Source organism: Mesitornis unicolor, unplaced genomic scaffold, assembly GCF_000695765.1.
Source record: "Mesitornis unicolor isolate BGI_N332 unplaced genomic scaffold, ASM69576v1 scaffold5188, whole genome shotgun sequence".
Taxonomy (NCBI): domain Eukaryota; kingdom Metazoa; phylum Chordata; class Aves; order Mesitornithiformes; family Mesitornithidae; genus Mesitornis; species Mesitornis unicolor.
This window is the reverse complement of record NW_010203722.1, coordinates 51,184-71,679: the sequence shown is the minus strand read 5'-3', so window position 1 is coordinate 71,679 and position 20,496 is coordinate 51,184. Positions and strand designations below refer to the sequence as shown.

Genomic DNA, 20,496 nt, shown 5'->3' with positions numbered 1-20,496 from the left:
AAATAATAAATAGAATAATAATAATAATAAATAAAAATATAACATTGCTTACATAAATAAGTACTCTTTTTAATTTTCCTTCCTTTATTAGGTATAGAAGTTAGCCACATGATAAAAAGAAAAAAAAAATCAACACACATACATCAGCCACAGTACCTTTTCTCCAAAGTCCAGACTGCAAAGAGGCTGCCATAGTAACAGCTGTGTGCACTTACAGGGTGACAAAAATATCCATTTTCCCAAAGAAATAAATCAAGATACAGCATATCTTTTTTTTGCAATAAAACATTATTATGAAGGGAAACTGTGGCAACATTCCAGCACATCTGGATTAGCGTCCCAGAATCACTCAACAGTGACTCACAGATCAGTCTGCCTTTCAGTTTTTTGGATTTTTTTTTAAAGCCCTTTCCTTGCATATCCTTTTACAGTACGCGTCTTTCATCACTACAGCCAACTGTTCCAGATGCTCTTCTTGATGCTAAGAAAAACAGATAATGAAGGAAGCTATAAAAAGAATGAACACGTTTCAACAGCTGACTGCTCCTGTGTTCAACAACAGGTAATGGAACACACTATGTGTCTGAGAAAAGTGAAACAAAAAAGTTGCCCCATAGGAATAGCTTACGATACAGCATTTGTGTTTTGTTTAAACAAGTAGAGTCCTGGGAGAATATCAGCAAGGAAGCATCTAACAGAAAACGGATGGGGGAGCTATGTACACACGTCTAGAGCTAGAAAGTAATTCAATCCTGACCTCTGTCAAAGACCTTGTGCATTTGTTTCAAGTGTAAAGCAGATGTTTCAAATGCAAAAAACTCCCACCCTTATCCTCTACAAGGTTTTGTTGAAGAAGCTACTTTGAATACTGTACTTCCCCACTGAACAGACCATTTCTTGATGTAGGGTGAAAGGAAGACCCATACTCTGACATGCTGTGATCCAGAAGCCTTTCATATTTTCACCTAGATTGAACAGTAGGAAGATTTAACATGAGCTCTAAACAGAAAACAAGTAATCTACAGTTATCAAAATTTGCCACTACCTTTACCCAAAACACTGCACAGCAGTCCTTATTCTTGCTCTAGCCTATTCCACCCTTTTCCATGAACTTATAAATTCATATGGTCTGTGATCTTAATAGGGGCAGAAAGTTATGTGTGTTTGGCTGAATTTTCTTTTTCCTGGTATGTCAGCTGAACCTTCGAAGGAGACTAAAATTTGCAAACACGCAGCAAATCATTGTCATTATCAGATAAGCTCTTTAGGTTGTGAGGACCTGTCAATATACAAGATCAAAATACAATGTGTAAAACAGAAAAAGAAAACAAAGTCTCTCTGGGCAGCAGGGTTGACTTAAGTACCCTTGTGCTTCTGCCATGTGTTTCAGTCTCCTGAACCATGTCGGTCTTAACCACGTGTCTGACAACTCAGTTAACTGCACCGCAGAGCTGGTTGGAAAAAACAACACAAAACAAGAGTGCACAGTGTCTACCCATGCAATGCTATCTTTAAGCTGTATCAGTTCCCTGACCCGACCCTCCCCCCTTCCTCATGACTGAACAAGCATGTGTACTTGCACAACAAAGGAGATAAAAGCTACTTGTGAAAGTACAAATAATTAAAAAATAAATTAAAAACACATAAACAAACCACCCTACACCAGCCACCAATCTGTAATGAATTACAAAGCAAAACTCATCATACAACCAGGGTTCATGACTTCCTATGCAATGTTCTAACAATGAAAGTAACATGGCACAATATCAGTTTTTAAGGCTTAAAGTTATGACCATGACTTAACAGCAGTTTACCTCTTTAACGTGAGTGTGAAAGGACACAGACATGTCCAGCAGGATCTTGCGTTGCTCCACACGCCTAACAAAATCCTGTATCCGGTCTTCAAGCTGATGGGCAGCTTGATAAATCTCCTCTGGGTCACACTCCCCAGTCTGAGCAAGCTGTTCAGCTGCTTCTAGGAGCTTATCTGCATTGGTATACGTGTTCTGTAGAGGAATAAGTTCATTTCACAGGATTAAATGAAAGAAAATGCAGTCAGTATATTTTAAAGCCACTTCAATAATGAAAACAAAAGGACAAAGTGGCCCTTAGAATGTATCTTTCTTTCTCCCCTTTTTAAAAGATAGTAGGATATAACATGACTAAAGATTCTGTTATATTTCTAGATACTTTTTCATTGAACTGTGAATAAATTAATTCCTTAACTCCTTATTTATGTCTATTCAAATGTCTCCTCAATCTAAATCTTAGGAGTCTATTTATTCTTCATTGGAATTAATATTTTATATTCACAAATAGAATATATATTAGCCTAAACATCTAATTACTTGCAAACTGGCCTATTTCAATACTGGAAAAAGGACTGAGAAAGTCCTTGCTGCTGGTAGAGACACTTAACATCAAATCCGCTCATCCCGCAGGAAGGTGAAAAGTGACCAGGCACAGAAGGATCTAATTTTGCTCCATCCTTACAGAAGCAAGCTATCAAAAACTCATGTCAAGCAGGTCATCATTTGTGGAACAGCAGCAACACAGGAAGATTTAGAAGTCAGCTATGGCTGAGTGTCAGAGTGGCATAGTGCCCCAATATGTCATAGGATCAACAAATGCAGATAAGCAGTCCTATGAGACTTTGTCAAAGCAGAAAACAATGGGAACTGTTTTAATTAAAAAGAAAAGAATGGGAGAAGTCCTGTAGCTGATGTGCTGAGAGCACTATGGTCCAGAGAAGAGAAATGCTTAACAACTCTTACAGCTTAAAATTTGCATCCTGTATCTGTATCTTTCTTATTAATTCAAAACAGGACATATTCCAAACATTTGCTATAATTTGGGTGCTGTTTTTGAGCCTAACCTTGGGTTTTCATGCCTCAGAATGGTCCTCAAAACAGACTCACTGAGAAAGCAAAAGAAGGATGATAACCTCTGGAGAAAACACACTGAAGCCAAGTCTACACTAAAGAAGCTTTGCTTATGTCAGCACGTCAGGTCTCCTGATAAGTCTGCAACACAGACTATAAGGAAAAAAATCTTGACAATAAACACTACACCTTTCTCTTTTCCCTCTTGCTCTTACACCTTCTCCCCATCTCAATTACTTCAGGTAAAAACTGCTTGCCAAGATAAATTAAGTCTATACAAATGTGCTTTTCTTTGCCATAAATATAGTACCACACCTCTAATTAACTTTTTAATATCCACAAAAGTTAAGTCCAAGCCCAGCCCTAAAACTCAACTAAGGGGGCAGGAAATAAGAGCTCTCCACCAGGGTCTCAAGAAAATGGCCAGGCAAGCCCAGGGCAGATTACATGACTCACTGCAGCTTTCAAATACCTGGGGGGAGTTCCCCGTTTATTTATTTTATGATCTATTTATGCAAGGAATTCCATCCATGCTGTTCCTTGATTTTGATGATGGCATCTTAGCCCTTTCTTAACCTTCAGCTTTTTAATTGCACGGAGAGGTTGAGAAATCCCCACCAGCGTCTCTGGGAAAGCCTGCAGAGACTAACATAAATCTACCCTTTCCGGTACTCAACACTTCAGATGACTGGCTCAGGTCATGCTGGCCCATAACACACTCTGATCTGTGGTGTTTTGACTTCCACGGTCACAGCTCACATGCGTTCAAGGGGCAAGGCCGAAGAGCCCTAAGGCACTCCTCAAACAACAACTACTTCATCAACGCAGAGAGCCACACCCAGCTGCAGATGGCTGAAACAGAAGTTTCCCATTTTAATGAAAACTTTATCGCACATGTGATGCACTGTTTGTGAATTCCACTACTATCTTCTGCGTAACACAGGCCCGGGCACATCAGACTTTTCTTTCTGTACACTGGATGGTGAACTGCCTCTACTTAGAAATGATCATAACCTAAACGCTGCTTCAAAAGGAGTTGCAATTCTCCAAGTATAACAGCAGACACATGCCTTATTGCTAAAATTTCTCCTCCAATTAGAGCTGAAATATAGCATAAATATTTATCTTGGTAGATAATAACTGCCCTTTGGAATAGAAATCACGGCAAATAGGTGTGCTGTACTAACTACCACCTTTCCCAATTCTCTGCTTACTTCTAAACAATGCTTGGAGGAAAAAAAGTAGTGTGAAGGTTTTGAAAATGCTGGTCTCAAGGGGCAGCCACCAGTTAGAAAACAGAAATTTAGGCAGAAAGAGCATGAGTTCTCCCTTTAAGTTACTTATGCCATTGACAAAAGAGCCTTTACAGTGACAAATTCAACAGAGTTTTGAAACAGATTAACACTTCCTCAGAATTTCTCCACTAAGCACACCGTCCCCAAATCCCAGGGGAAAAGAATCAGCCTGGTAGGAGCTTTAAGAAGTCTTGTAGTCCATCCCTCTGTGCCTCAAGGCATGATCAACTATAGTCGAGTCTTTAATAGGCATTCTTCTCCAAAATGCTGAGAGACTCTCCATTAATGGAGAGTTTACCACCTTCCCCAACAACATATTCCATCGCTTTCCTAGTCTTCCTGTTGAGAAACCTTCTCTAAATACTCTTCAGAAAAACCAAACATCATCTTTTCAGAAAGCATAAGAAGTGACACATCACAGTAAAGTCAAAGGTTGAATTTAGGAAACTAGCGCAGAAATGAGTGCTACTGACAATAAACATCGCAACAGAAGTGAATGGAGGTATTCATACAAACTGGAGTTTATTGCACAATGGAAGGGGAAGAGAGGCACGCACATAGATGCAGGGAGATTAACAGAGGTACACAAATCGTTAAAGGTAGAGAAAATTAAGACAGATTACTCGTTAAATACAGTGGATGCTATCACATTTAAGCATCAGACAACACACTCAAAAATGAAAAAGCAAAAATACTTTTCATCTAAGAAGCAATTAAATTGCGTAATTCGTTGCCACAGGATCTGGCATACATTCCAAGAGCATGAATGTGTTCAAAAAGTAGCCAGCCTAATTAAGAGAAGGAAAGCCCATCAGTGACTACTAAACATGGGTTCTGATGCATCCTTTAGTTCCAGGCATCAAATTGGCCCAGACAACTGGGAGAGTAAAGGTAATTTTTTAAGCATACAGTCCCTGTTCTTTATGCATCTGGTAATGGCCACATGATACTGTAAGCCATGGATTTTTAGTTTAAGGTATTTACCCCATTCAGGGGTAAAGTTAAGAATCAGTTCTAATACATAAACTTTTAAAAATAACCTTAAAGGAGGTGGGAACTGGTGGTAGTAGGGAAGTAACAAGCATATTTAAATAAGATTTAGAAGAATCTTTCTGTGCATTTCTTGCACCAAGACTACTTGAGTTCTTTACTCAGATGCAGTCTGCATGTGGAGAAAAGACCTTATCTGTGGTAAAGATCCCACTAATTAATTCTTGCCATACACATTCATGTTTTTGAGCGCAGACTACTGTCAAAAAGCAGACATCAACCACAGTTGAAACAGGAGATGCTGACTTAGAATTTCATACAAAAATACATGCGGAAGTACAACCATACCAGTGATCTGCATCCAGTGCTTCTAGCACTGAAAATCTGCACCCATAAGTGAATCAGTTATGTCAAAATTTGGAGTCTTGACACTTTAACTAAGTAGAAAGTGAACTATGCAGGCTTCACATGAAAAGAGCAACGCTATTTTACCATAGTGAGTGCAAGTCAAAGTGTGTATATGTAGCACAAACATCAATACATCAGAATTTAGGGTGGATTATTAGTTGGCTGAGTTTTGACTATCTAGTGTTTCTGTAGGGGTAACAAAAATGCCAAACAAAGAGAAACAAGTCTTCATTTCACAGGAATTTTAAAGTGAACAATTTGTAAGCCCACAGCCCATTGACTCTGGAAAATCTTTACTATTCGACACACAGCTTATTTTAACATCTCTTTGAATGCTGCTGAGGAACTGGCACCTCATTCACAATAAATAAGAATGAGGGAGGAAGCAAAAGGGAAGAAAAAAAAATTTGTTCCTCTCAAAATCAGGAATCAGGTTTGATCAGAAACATTTCAACACTACTGTTGGCTCCCTGCATTTAATAAAACATTGCCATGTCACTGACAGTTCATTTTACACTGCTTCCTCTCAACTTCTGACTAGAGCTGACTGAAAAGCCCTGATTATGCCCATGGTCCTGTTTAAAAAAAAAAAACCACCACAAAAAACAACAACAACAACAACAACAAAAACAAACCAAAAACACCACCAAAAAAACCCCCAACACACACAGCCCCTCAAAAAACCCCAAACAAAACCAACAAAACAAAATACAACAACAAAATCCCCAAAATGCAACAAAGACCTGGACCAACGAGAAATGTAGGTAGAGAATAAACCAACTAAAATATATCTGTGTTTTCACAGGGACTGCAGATTGCAGTCTTACAGCTGAACATAATCTTCCTTATAACACTAAAAGGAATGCCTTTTGGGGCCTGCTTATGTTCAGTTTTAGAGCAAGTTAGAGGAACAACTCAGAGGGTGTGCCTCTCTTGGCAGTCACTACACATTCAAGAGTTAGACATCAAAAAAAAATTAGATCATTTTGTCCATCCTTCTGTCAGTAGAAGATAGTCCCCTGTAGTATATTTAAGTCCTTTGATCAGTCTAAGTTTTCAGTATCACCAAAAATAGAAATTCCACCCATCCCCTAAAGAGATCATTGTAAACTCTAGTAACATTCAGTTTTAGGAAGTTTTTGCTAAGTATTTGCTTTATAGCTTTCTACTTTAAAGTATAATGCAAATTAACAGGATGTCTTTTTAATAGTTTACATCCCAATAGCAGTTATACACACACTTCATTGCCTTTGGTTACTCAAACATTTTTTACTTCTTTGCTCAAATAACAGTGTATTAAGTATGAGATCATTCAGGTTTTGTTAAGTGTCTCAGAGAAACAGATTCTTGCTTGTCTGATGCAGAAAAATAAGTATTTCCACATGGAAAATATTACAGATTTTACTAAAAATGAACTATTAGACATGCATATGGAAAATCCAGAATGTGTACATACAAAACTAAGAACTCTTACTATTTTGAAAAACTTTGTAAGAAATCAATATTGAGGAAGCTTTCTGATGCTATTTCAAGTCCTCAGCCACTGGAGTGCTCTAAGGCTGTGTTTACAATAAAATTTTATTAAGATCTTAACCATCCATTAAAGAGGCAATCTGTAGACACACTTCTGATGCATCCGACACAGTAGATGTCATTGCTAAACTCCTGCATGTCACTTCAGAATTTTCTAATAATGTGCCTTCTGTCTTGACTGAAGGACCACTGCATCAACCCTACCTTAATGAGATTTTTTTGTGATGAATCTTAGACATGTTTATTCTTATCAATCATTATGACTGGACAGACAGTGCATGTTACTAATGGGGAGGATTCTAGCCTTCAGCTTCTTATGGTCTGGGGTTTTTTGTTGTTTTTTGTTTTGTTTTTTTTCACTTCATGCCCCCTTTTCAAGGCTGCCACCCAAACCAGCTTCCTCTTGTCATGCTCCCTGTATTCCTTAGTATCTCTATTTCTTTTGGCTTGATTCTTTTTCAGAAAAAAGTGTGTGTAAAAGTTCATAATCAGTTCCACTTAAGGCTAAAACTAGAGTTTCCTGTGGAAGAAGTATTGGTATCAGTGATTCAGAACAGGAGAACATATACAAATGCAATTTTATTTAAAGAAAAAACCCAAAGCCAGGTTGGCCAGTTTGCTGGCTCACCTGGCTTCTTAGGAGTCCCTCCCTTCTGCCCCATCAGACTCCTGTGGGGATTTAGGAGCTCCCCAAGCTTGAAGTCAGAAAGGATGCCTTTCAATTAATCTCCATCCTCTTTTAAACGCTGCACAAAGTTTAAATCCTAGAATCTCACAGAATTAAGGTACTTCAAAAGGAGAACTTTCATTCTTCTGCAACTCAATATTTGAAAGCATGCTTTCAAAAATAGTAATAATAAAAATAGCAGCAGTAGCAACTTTATTGGGCTTCAAGGCTCCCACCCTCTGTAGGGCTGTGGAAGTTTGTCTTTTTCTTAATGAAGCTGGAGTGCACAGGAGAAATGTTAAAAAAAAAAGAAAGCTTGCATCAGGAACAAAACAGCCCATTCTTGGAACTGAATTGTTTGTAGTGGAATTCCATCTGCCCAGCCCTATAGGAATTTTTCATACATTTCCCTGACAAATGTATAGTCCTTCATGCGACTGTTTTTACCTGTGCAACCTCTTCAAAGTCTTCATGGCGCTTCTGCAAAGCTCTAGCCCGATGCAGGGATTTTCCCACTCCAGTATGTTTGCTAAGAAAAGCTTCTCCATGGTTTTCAATCCAATCCAATACCTGTGGTACAGAAGAGACACACACAAAAAGTCTGAGTTAATGTACTGAATGTTGCAAGAAAAAGACAACTACACAAGAAACGAAGAAGCTGTAAAGAGATTGCTTATAAGGAACCATACTGTTGGATTAAAATACCGTCTTGCCATTGAAGGACATTAATTATCTCATTAACTTTTCTCAAGGCAATAACTAGCTCAAACTAGCTAAATTGTTTGATTTAAGACTATATTTTTACTTTGAAGCTTACACCAAGGACAACCTCATTTCTCCACATTCATCAATTTGACAGTAATATGATCCAAGTGGCTAGACCCCTTGTGAGGGTCTCTGTGTAATCTGTTTATGCCTTCAGCTGACATTTTTCTGTAATGTAACACTAATGGAGTTTGCACATTCCCAAACAATGCTGGTGAATAACAGAGTGAATTTTTCTTTTAGATGAGAAGTCGCTTCTCCTGCTACATATTATTAAGTCAAGAAGAAAGATTCAGTAGTAGAATTCTTAACTAACACAATACAATTGAGTTGAAATTGTTAGGAGATGCATGACAATGTCTGCGTTCAGAACATATGAAGGATTCTGCACCAATTCTGAAGCAGCATCTCCTCAAAACATCAGATAGATATAACTGGAAAAGGTGATGAACAAAAGGGCATTAAAGCTTCTAACACAATTACTGGGCTGGCAGCTTTAAATAGTAAAAACTGAAAATGTAATTAGTTCCTGCCAGTTAACACAAAATATTACTGCACACATACCAAGTTTCTGATGAGTAAACGAACAAAAACATCTGGTCTCTCTCCAAACTAATACATCTTAGCCATATCTTCATTCATTCATTTATTAACTAGCATGCATACGGTATTTAATTCTTTGGAAGATACTCAGAGGTTCAGGAATGCTGTTCAGAATTAAAGACAACTGAATAAAAGCAATTTTCTTAAGTCAGCTAACCATTTTTATACAGTATTTATGTAGTGGTGCGGAATACTTTACCTAACATCTCCAGCATTCTTTTTTCTTTAAAACTGAAGTTTTTTATTTTGCTTTGAATACACCTGCCAGAAACCTGTGCCTTACCTCTTCTTATCTAACAGTGTCCTTTACTCTGATTCCTGAATTTGGATGAGCGTTTTTTTCCCCTTTTCCTATACTGAACCATTTGACACTTAGTGTAACTTAGTGGATTTTTTTTGTTTGGTTAGTTTTTTGCTTCCAAACAGATTGAGAATCATTCCTGCAACACCATTCATGGCTACATTCAATAAATGTGTAATCCCACACTATTCCCATACAAAACATCCATGTCTTCTTTAGTAGACAATGAAAATATCTGGTGCAATTTTCTCATTTATCTTGACCGCTACATATTTTGTTTGAAAACTCACCTACTGGACATCTTTAAAACAACAATCAATCTCATAACACACCACATAATACAGCCATCTCAAATCAGCCACACTTCACTAATTCTTCATGGCATGTAATTCAACTTATGCAACATTTGGTTTTCCCAGTAAGCATTGCCAAAAGAATATTATTGTGTTTTAAGTCAATATACGTTTTCATTTGCTTCTTTCAAGGGAAAGTATTGATCAGAGAAAGTAGAGTCAGGAGCCAAACATGGCCTCAGTTATCTGTAAAGTTTGCATTACCAATGCTTTTGACTAGTTTCAGGAGACTACTCTGCTTTTCTCATTATAAAAACAGCTAAAAAGAAACATGTTTGGATGAGAAAATTAGACTGGACTCTGGAGACTACTAACAGTTTAAACTAACAAATTAAATCAACAACAAAATCTGCCCCAGAAATCACGGGATGAAAAGCAGAAAGCAGCCCAAGGAGAATTTTTGCTCAAATAATGCGCAGTAACTTCTCAAGAGAAGAAACTGTCATAGAAATCCAGTAAACAGATCATGACAGTCAACTAGAGAAACACTGCTGCCTCTAAATGAAATCAGTTTGAATACAATTCTTATTAGTACTTATCCTTCTTACCTTGATTCTTAACAAAACTGAGAAAGTACTCTCTACTTGGGTTTTTCCCAACATGCAAAAGCAGAGTCCAAGTTAAGGTATGCTCTTGCCTGTCAGTGAGAGCTTTTGCATACCACTTTGACCAAAGGACAATACTATTAGCTGGCACGGATACTGGCCATTTTCTTCCTTTACCTTGGAAAGGTAAGAGCTACAGAAACCATCATACCAACTCACTAAGGACTCTTCTTCTAATACTGAAAGCACATGGAATTCACTCCAGTAGTTCAGTAACACATAGGAGTTGAAGAGGCTCAACACTTTTCAGTTTCTTATTATCCTCCATTACAGCAAGTTGCTTTAATGATTCAATTAAGCTGTAACTGCAGTCTCAGCAGAACCATCCTTATGCCCAGTACAGGATCTAGAAAAATGCTTATTTTTCTAGCACCAACACTGAATATATGATAGAAGAAACTGCTATGAAAAGATAGCTTCATCTTGACAAATTCCTTGCTCATGGCTGTAAAATATGTAGGTTTGTATATGCTGATTGCAGAAAAAAACAATCTGATCTTTAACAGATTCAACATGCTTGTTTTCACTAGTCTTTTCCACATTATATTCCAGTCCTTACTTCCCACCCTTTTAGCTACTTTCCACACTTCTACTTTTTTGATCTCCACTACTTACTTGGTGCTGACATAACATTCAGAAGGGGAAGATGGAAATCTCTGCATTTCTAACCTTCAGGTAGTAAAAATGTGGAAATACTCTCTCCCAGAAAGAACCATTTTACACTGGAACCGCCTTCAAAAGCCACAAGGGAATCACACAGTGAAATCAGTATTATGTTGATGCCGGGCAAGTAGCAAGCATTCTTGGCCCACCCTTCATTAGTCAGGGCTGAAACAAGTGACTGTTACAACAAAAACGTGGACAGAGTTTTTAAGGCCAGCAGATCAAGGAAGGAGAAGCAGCACATTTATCCAGGACAGAGAAAGAAGACACTCAAAGTCAGCAAGACCTAATAAATGTAAGTTTTGAAACAAAGAAACAAACAAACCAACCCCTACTACAAGTACATTTTACTAATCTCTGGCATGGAAGCCATCAGGAGTGCTTTTCAGGCCCCAAAACCTTCACCATACAAGTGTCAGCAGTATCACTCTGCCAGAAACATTATCTTTACATTCAATTTTGACCTTTTGTGGCCTAGCAGAACACAACTCCATGTTGCTATTGCAATTCAGCTATATTGCTTCATATCAAAACTGTTCGAGCCAGCTCCTTTCCTTCGGTGAAAGGCTGGTGTATATTATCAACTTGGTAAGCTCATTAATTCTTAAGCATAAAATTATACTTTTATTAGCATGTTTTACATTAGAAGGAACACTTTCAACAATTTACTGCAACAGCCAATGACCTGACTTTTTTTTTAATTAAATTAAAGACCCTCTTTTTTGGTGTTAATATACAAACTAACCAGGAACTACTTGACCTGGCATGTTTCTATTTCTTAAGGTCAAACTCAGAATTCAGTTCAGTTGAAGACTGTTGCAGGTTTTCACATTTTAAATTTGTTTTGCTGTAATTCACATCTTATGTACTATTTTTAATATTTTATGTGCTACTTTCCTTATTACTTGCTTCAAGAAATTAGCAGGTGAATCTTGGGGTACACAGCTAGGACCAGAGTGGTTTTGTTGATTTGAAAAGCTCCACTAGAAACACTTTCCCAATACTGAATATACAAGGCAGAAAAAAACCCCAAACAAACAAAACAGTTTTTTAAGGTAGATGTAACACAAAATAAATACCAGCTCAATGCAGCCTAATTCCCTCCTCCAGCTCAGCTCTTTCACTTACTTAACACTACTATGAACTTACTTATTTCATTAATTCAGCAGAAAACTACATCAGCAGAGGGAAGAGGAGGAAATCACAGACTCATGCTGAAGGACAGTTACAGATTCGCTTACAATGCACTTGGTTGCTTGCCACTATGTGCAGTTTAACTATAAACAGTGGAAGAGAGCTACACTTAGTTTATTTTGACATGAAAATACCCCCACATTTAACTTTACCGACAATAATTAAATCAGTTTTCATGCTAGTTTCTAAATCTTGCTAGATAATCTTAATAGATTTTTTTAAAGGTTTGAATAAAGACGAAGAAGCCCGAGAGAATATGCAAATGAAAACAAAAGTATTTTAGAAAGTTGTTTTGGAGCTCTACATAAACCACTCCAGAATTGTCTTGGATATAAATTTAACTGATACCTCAAAACCAAGCAATTTCATGCACTGAATGGTGTCAATGATTTTTCTATTGAAGAGCTAACATTTCTCAGATAAATTACATCATCTGATAAGATTGTTTTGGAAAAAAAGATCCTTATTATTCAAGTTCACTTTTTTTCCCTCATGTATTTCCAAAGCTGAGGGAGCTATGATCTGCCCAAGCAAGGCTATTCCAGGGAAATACCATTATATACTTGCCATTATCCTTAAGGCATCTGCTTCGGCTATTAGATTAATTTGCCTGGTATGGACATTGAATTATCATTGTTTTATATTTCAGTGTGGATTATGCTGTAAATTTGAAAGTCATATGAAGACAAGGAACATATGAATCACAATATGAATTGTGATTCATAAAGCAGTGCCAAAAATACAGCAATACTTGAAAGCTAAGTTAAAGTAACATAACAAAGAGCTATACTTCCACATGCGACACCTCAGAAGCCTCTAACATGGATGTTAACATCCATTACAGGGACAAACCAAAGGACAATCCAGTCTCTGGCAGTGATAACTACTGGGTATTAAGGGAAAGGCTTAGGAACTTGGCAGGCAGGGGCTACATCTCTGTACAGAAGATCTAGTTTGAAATCTGAAGTGGTTGGTAAAGACGTGCATTAGCACCAAAGGCCATAGCTTCAAACTGTCAAGAGGATACCTTGGTATCTTAATGCAAGATCTGCCTTGCAAAGCATAAAGAGAAACTAGAGGCATAAACCGGAAGAAACTTCTCCAACCAGTAGGTAGGGTATGTACTGAATAACGAGCCCAGAGGCATCTTGAGCCAATCGGTTCATACCGAAAACTTCTGGTATACTCACAATCCACACGCAAGATTTGGATAGCACATTCTTGATAGTGGAAGTTATAAAAATAGGTAAAGCTGTCTACTTTGTTGTTTTCAAACTTGTGACGATTTGAAGTTAAATGCTACTGTTCCAAGGGCTTGCAGGCCTCATACAGAGAAGAAAAATCCAGCTTCTTGCTGAAGAACCTTGTAGTGACTCTACAATTACTTGAGTCTAATGAAGGGTTATTTGCCAGCTTCAAAGAACAAAGCTGTCTCAGAGCTAATTCCTCCATTCTGAGAGCCATGACTTAGGAAGGAGCAAAAAAAGAGAATTTCCTACAAACATTTTGTGACTCTCAAGATAATAAAAGCAAGGAGTAGGAACAGCACAATAAGACTCTCTGTAGGATTTAACGAACATCTTCCCCCAGAAAGCAAACTGCCTGCAGCCTAGCCTACAGGCCTGAAACTTGAATTATGTATCTGGCAAATAGTCTCAGGGGATTACTTGGCCTTGGTTGCATAAGTAGGTCCTACTTAAATTGAATTCAAACTAAAGGAGAAAGTTCCAGGATCCAATCTGTACTTGTTGGCGTTAGGCTACCACTGAGAGGACCTGCATTTTTCCCTCTGAGAAGCAAACCACTGTGTTAATATCAGTTTCTGAAGATTCCTTATGAAGCCTTTTAAGTTTAAGGGGCATTTGTTTGTGGATTGTGCCTCACCAGTTTCGACAAGTGCCCTTCACAAACCACTCATGCAAGTACCAGCACTGGACCCTCCTGACTAGCTACTATTTATGAAGCAATCTTGATGAAGGAGAGCCTCCGGGATTTATAAAATGGAGTAACAGTGTTTTCAAGTTGGTTCTCTATGCCTTTCCTGACTATTTGTAACACTGACTCTGTTTTGGTTTACTTTTTTTGGTCATCTAACATTTTTCGTGCCTTTCTGCATCCTTTATCAGATCTGATCATTAGAAGTTGAATAACTGCCTGCTTGTCAATATATGCCTCTTTTTATATTAAAATTAAGTAATAACATTTTAATAATTTTACACTTAATGTACTGCTTAAGTAGATTTAAAGTTAAAGAAAACAACTTACACAAGGAATAGGCACTGCATGTAGAAGAAAGTTGAGCTAACAGGACTGCTCACTCTCTACATCATCTGCCTGAATTAAATATCTTTTTCAACAACTGTAAATGATTGAAACCAACATATTTCACTCCCAACTACTCACATCCAGCATACTCTTGCAACAGGTAAGTACAACAAATTTGGCTTGAAGTGCAACTAATTTGGAAGAAACAAGATTAGTTTGACCAGAACGTATGACTGCCTATCTAAAAACCCCACTGGGAAGTTCTTGCTTTGTGAGCACCTTACCCTGAAATAAAAGAACATGATCAGCAAATACTGCCCATTACTTTTTTTATGAAGATCAGCTATTAAGGGATAAATTACTAATGCATCTGTCAAATGTAGCCTAAGGCAAACATTTTCCGTTTATTAAAACCCATCAACAGAGGAATTCTGTGCAGCTTTGCCTTTTAACACTAAAACCATGTCAGAGATATTAATGCCTGTACTTAACTACTAACTTTTAATGGACGTCATCATAATAATAAAAATAGGGCAGCTAATAACCATTAATTCAAGAACAGTGGCATTGTCAGAAAATAATCTTGTCTGTAATTCTTATACCTCTTTAGTATATGACTCTCAGGTTTTAAATAAACATCAAGTCAATTACATATCACTGAGGATTTGAAACTAACAATTTGTTACTGAATTAACACTTAATTTTTTGCATGTTACTCCTACAAGACTTTCCAATACTTCGAGTCCAGAATTCTACCTAGAATATGAACATCAGCTTCCCGCAGAAGCTCAGAATAGCTGTCTATAATAAAAATATTTTTCATCCTGACTCAAAGAAATTAATTTTTTAAAAAGGAAAAAAATTGAAGTAGAGCTAACTCACAGATATCATTTCTACCCATAAGAGCCAATATACTCTGATAATACAAAGAACTTGGAATCAGTCACTCAATCCCATGCAACTGTTCAACTGTTCAATGAAAGAACATGAGGTTCAGATACCAAAACCCACCTGTCAATGCAACCAACTTCAAGTAACAGGCTGGCAGAATACAAAGGCATTTAGAGAACATGAAACAAAACCTACCTGTTGAACATCCTGTTGAAAAACACACAGTTGAAGTCGCTGGTGCAAGCGGACCTTTCGATGCTGCCAAATATTTTCCAGTTGGCGCTGGTGGTGCAGTACTTCGTGGATGACATCCAGAACATGATGAACTGCTTTTGAGTAGTTGGCAGAAGCAGTGAGGGAATCAGAACTCCCAGGAGTCAGAGGTCTCTGAAGTTTGTCAAGCAGTGACTTTCCATCTTGGCTCACCTGATCACCAGAAAGAACCAAGAATTCCTTGTCTTGCCAAAAGCTTGTTAGACTATTATTTCATCCCCCACCCCCTTTCCCCATTTTAGTTGTCTTTAAGAACTTGGGGAGTAGTGATGAAGATTTTTTTATCCTAGGCATGATTACATACAGCTGTAATAGGAGGAAAAAAAAATCTATATAAATGTATATTCTCCCTCTATGACAATTTTAAGTAGCACTCTTCTAAATAAGTCTGTCTTTCCATTTTTTTATTACCTTAGAGTACTTTTCCTTCAAAGTGATCTTTTTTTTTTAAAAAACAGGTCAATTGTAACTTAGAATAAATATTCTTCAGCTCTTTTTCTAGTCAACAAAGCATCTAAAATTTGCCTAGAATTATACTTTCAGGAGCATCTCTTTTCATTTGCTGTAAAGGTGAACAAGATTACTTTCTACAGGTTATTATTAATTTGTTTAATACATTTTAGACCAACAGATATAAAATTAGGACATGATTTGATCTGACATGATTTACAACTTCTAAATTATTACTGTTACCAGTAAACGAAAGGCAAACTGCTGCTGTGGCAAACTTAAACCTGATTAAATCACTTTAAACCTTTCCATGCAGCACAGAAAAATACTCTTTTCCAAAAGATCTTTTAACAACTGATGCTGACAAGAAACATCAGAGAAGACAACAATTAGAAATTACTGATTCAAACCACAGTAAAAATATTCAGATTTACCTTGCATGCTAATTAAAAAGCAATAATCCTATCTGGTCACTGTTAATGTTTAGCATTTGCCAAGCCAGTTGAAAACACTTTTCATTGCCATTTAACAGTTCTGTCACTTTCACACGGAGCTCAGAGAATTGTCACCATTCAGTAACATTCAGATATCTGTAAAGAACTTTCCTAAAAGGTCATCTACCACGCAGGAAAAATTCATCCAAAACCACAAAACTGGAGTGCAAACAATAGTCTGAATCGTTCAAATCAACACCATGACAGAAACAGAAAATTTGTCAAGGCCTTCCTCTAGTGGTTATTTTCAACAACTTTCCCTAAATCCAGGCACATGTAAAATTTCCTATTCGGTAGTCAAACAGATCTGAATGAAAATTATTTTCTAATAATTAGTTTACAAGTGAGCTTATTTCTCAGTTCGAATTTCAGCTTTTCCATTTTAGTAATAAGTATCACAACAGAGAATGAAGCTTACTTGGAAAAGTAATTCCTATAAAGTCAAGTCAGGCAGAAAATAATGTAGTCCATAGTAGTTACTATAATGACGATTTTTTTCTTTTCTTTACCCAAAGCAAGTCTTTCAAATATTTCAAGATAATGAACTTCAATTTTCTATCCAGAGTTCATGACATTTTTTTGGGGAAAAAAAAATAATTAATTGTGGCAGCCCCATGATGTGATTAGTTTATTAGCTTTACAGACAAATGATCATGCACATTTCCTCTTTGGAGTTAACACAGTAAAGTTTTCTTCCTTCCCAGAGCATGATTACCTTAAGATTTTAGTGAGATATATAACTTCATTTATATATATAACTTCATTTAAGGCACAGCTATTGGATTTTCAGTTATCTAAGCTTGTAAGGCAGTAAGTTACTTTTCTAGCAATATACAGTAATTATCCTCAGTAAAATCAGACTGTCTAGTCTTAAAAGCATTTACTCTCTTAAAATTACTGTCTTCTACTTTGCAACCAAGTCATGTTGTCAAGACATTGTAATCTAAACTGAATGACAAAGTGTTGTAATTCCCACAATGTTCCCCTCTCTCTCTCTCTCCTTACACTGTTCATTCATCACAAAATGAAAGGAGCTCCGTGCTGTAACAGAAATGAAGTCATACATCTAATAATGATAAGCAATAGTTCTGTAATATCTTTGCACAGAAAGACAACTCCATTAATCTTCAAAAAGGAATGAGCGTTTAAATAAGGCAAAATGAAACCTTTGAACAGAGGAGGAATATGGCTTGTACATGCATGCAACTATGATTTCTGCACCAATTCTGGTTGCTAAAGACAAAGCTATTGCTTCACCAGATGGGGAAAAGTAATGACCTGAAATCAGAAGAAAGGCACCTTTAGTTTCTAGTTTTTGAGCACTACCAATTAAGATTTTGTTAAAATCTCTAGCTATCCCGAAGTCAAAAGCTACAGCTTTGAAATCTTAAATAAATTTTCAGGGTATTTGCCAGAACAATCCTATAATCTACCCATCTAATTTATTTTCATTATGCATCACTAGGAAGCAAGCAGTATTTAACATGGTAATCCACAGTGCTTATTTACACTTAACAGCAGGCTCTAATTCAGTCACATCCCTGATTAAAAAAGATGACAAAAATACCAATCCAAAACAAACAGAACCAAATAAAAAAAAATTCCCACTACTTTAACTTCAGTGCTTTATAATCATTATTCTAGACAGCCCTAGGCTTCTTATTTCTTGCTGCACTCTCATGGAGCATGCACCCAGATCGCTTCTCTTTACATAAATCCACTACAAATGTGCTGTTTATGTCCCTTGTATTTACAAAGGGATCCTCCAAATGAAGAGAGGTTAGAATGAAGAGAAGAAGCCTTCCTACAAAACATGCTCTCAAGAGAAAGTTAAAACAGGTATGTGTAGTAAGGTCACAAGGTTTATCACCAAAGCTGTGCTTCACTAAGTCATTAAAACAGTTGCCATAGCAAGGTGACATATATCAGGAATGGGGATATCAGTGCGTATTTTACACGAAAGAACAACAGCTCACATGAACTCTGGACACCTGACTCATGGTAATTAAGTTTATGCAGTCTCTAAGACAGCAGGTATTAAAAAAAAATCCAGTTTAGACATACTAACAACAAGGCTGATCATCAGCACTAATCTTACTCTCCTTTACTGCTAAATGAAATGTGACCAGACTTATGATTCAGTTGCCCATAATAGAGCTGGTGCATCAGAAAGCAGTTTTATCTTTATTGTAAAGTATAAATCACAACCATTACCTCAATCCTATGTGACCTCCTTTTAAAAGAAGGTGCAAGCTGTGGCCTAAGCTATCTTGTGTCCACTGATCAATTTTTACCATTATTTAATCAAATGCATAATTTTATGCCACTTTCATGAGAACAAAAACTGCTGTGTTTAATCCAGAATAACATTAGTCCAATTTAACAGCAAAAATAGTTTTACCCTATGATGAGAACAACCCTGGAAAAAGAAAGCAATAAAGCTCAACAGGAAACACAGAAGATACCTGTTAGCTACTAGAGAAGTCAGTACCCATTTGATTCCTCAATTCAGCTAAATAAAACACATGAGAGAACTCAACATTTGAAGAATAACAGTAGATACTTTAGTCACCTCTTTCTAGGCCACCTTCAGAACAAGCATTTTATCTTTAGCTTTAAATACAACTATTAGACACACTAAGAAATACTGTTACTTCATTGTGTGCAGAATCTGAGGTTAGAACAGCAGCACAGGATACACTGATCTTACGAATGCGGACTATGTAGGCGCGCTGGCTCACTGAAGTGTCTTTGAGGTTGGCAGAAGTAAGTATACAACTTCCAGCTTGTCAAGTGACATCCTTTGGTAGTTAAGCCTTTTCTTGTGAGGCAATTTCAAAGATGGATTTCCAAAACACACTTACAGCAATCCATGCCAATGGAATACTTTGCCAAGGAATACCCAGCTAGCTTCCTTTCTAGTGTTTAAACGACAGTATCATACTGCTATTAAAAGGTAGCAATATGCAAATGTAAATTAAAACATACTTAGTACACTACATGGATTGTTTGTATCACACATGGTCCCATTTTGTCTTTTAAATTTCTTTCAGAAGATTAAGAGAAGACTTAAAACATAACTTTGGAACAACAGTAGCAAAGTCCAGTATACTAAATTTAAAAAGAAGTGTGGCACTTGAGTTACCAACTAATGCACTATGCAACAAGCAATGCCAGTTTATGACCCAACCTTAACGTTACACCATGTTATCAAGTCAGCAACTTAAGGAAACAGACAAGACACCTACCTCAGAGTAAGCCAAGGTAATATGCTCATATATCCCTTGATGATGATGGATAGCATCTTCTAAATCTTGCAGTTCTGAGGGAAGCTCCACCTCACCACAGGCTTTACACCATGAGTCTACATTGCTCATGTACTGCAACAGGGAAAAAACATTCTACCATTACACATTACAAAACATTAATTTTGGGTTCTACCAATAAGTACACGCACACTGCTAATACACAGAAGAACTAGCATTTGTGTGACAGCCACTGAAAAGACTTTTCTAAGGAAAAAATGTTTAATGTCTTTTTCTTTGCACTGACCAGAACAAAGTTTATATCAGAATAGAAACAAAAAAATTGACTATACTATACTTGCGCTCTTAGCTATATGGAACTCTGAGCCATTCACAGGCAGGCAGGCTTAGCTGCATGTTGCCAGCTTTCAGAACCAATACTGATGCTTCAATTTTACTCTTGCTCCTTTTCCTGACTTTGCAGCAAGAAAAATTTTACTTCACCCCATATCTGTTATTTTAGATGCATGAAAGGTGCAATTAAGGTCTTGTCTACACAAAGAGGCAAAACACATTACAACTTTCAAGTCCAGACTGTCAGCTCTTACCCATCAACTCC

General features: G+C 37.1%; 1 protein-coding gene across 1 annotated transcript in view; it reads right to left on the bottom strand.

The window, feature by feature from the left end:
* Positions 1-1,814: 1,814 nt before the first annotated feature.
* The window catches only part of LOC104545613 (triple functional domain protein-like), a gene marked incomplete at its 3' end in the record, with an annotated part of 50,414 nt that continues 31,732 nt past the window's right edge, over positions 1,815-20,496 (bottom strand). The window contains exons 8-11 of the mRNA XM_010190800.1: positions 19,881-20,012; positions 15,611-15,841; positions 8,223-8,345; positions 1,815-2,006 (exon numbers count right to left, since the gene is read on the bottom strand). Coding sequence (XP_010189102.1) covers positions 1,815-2,006; positions 8,223-8,345; positions 15,611-15,841; positions 19,881-20,012 — 678 coding nt within the window. The remainder of the gene's footprint in view (positions 2,007-8,222; positions 8,346-15,610; positions 15,842-19,880; positions 20,013-20,496) is intronic.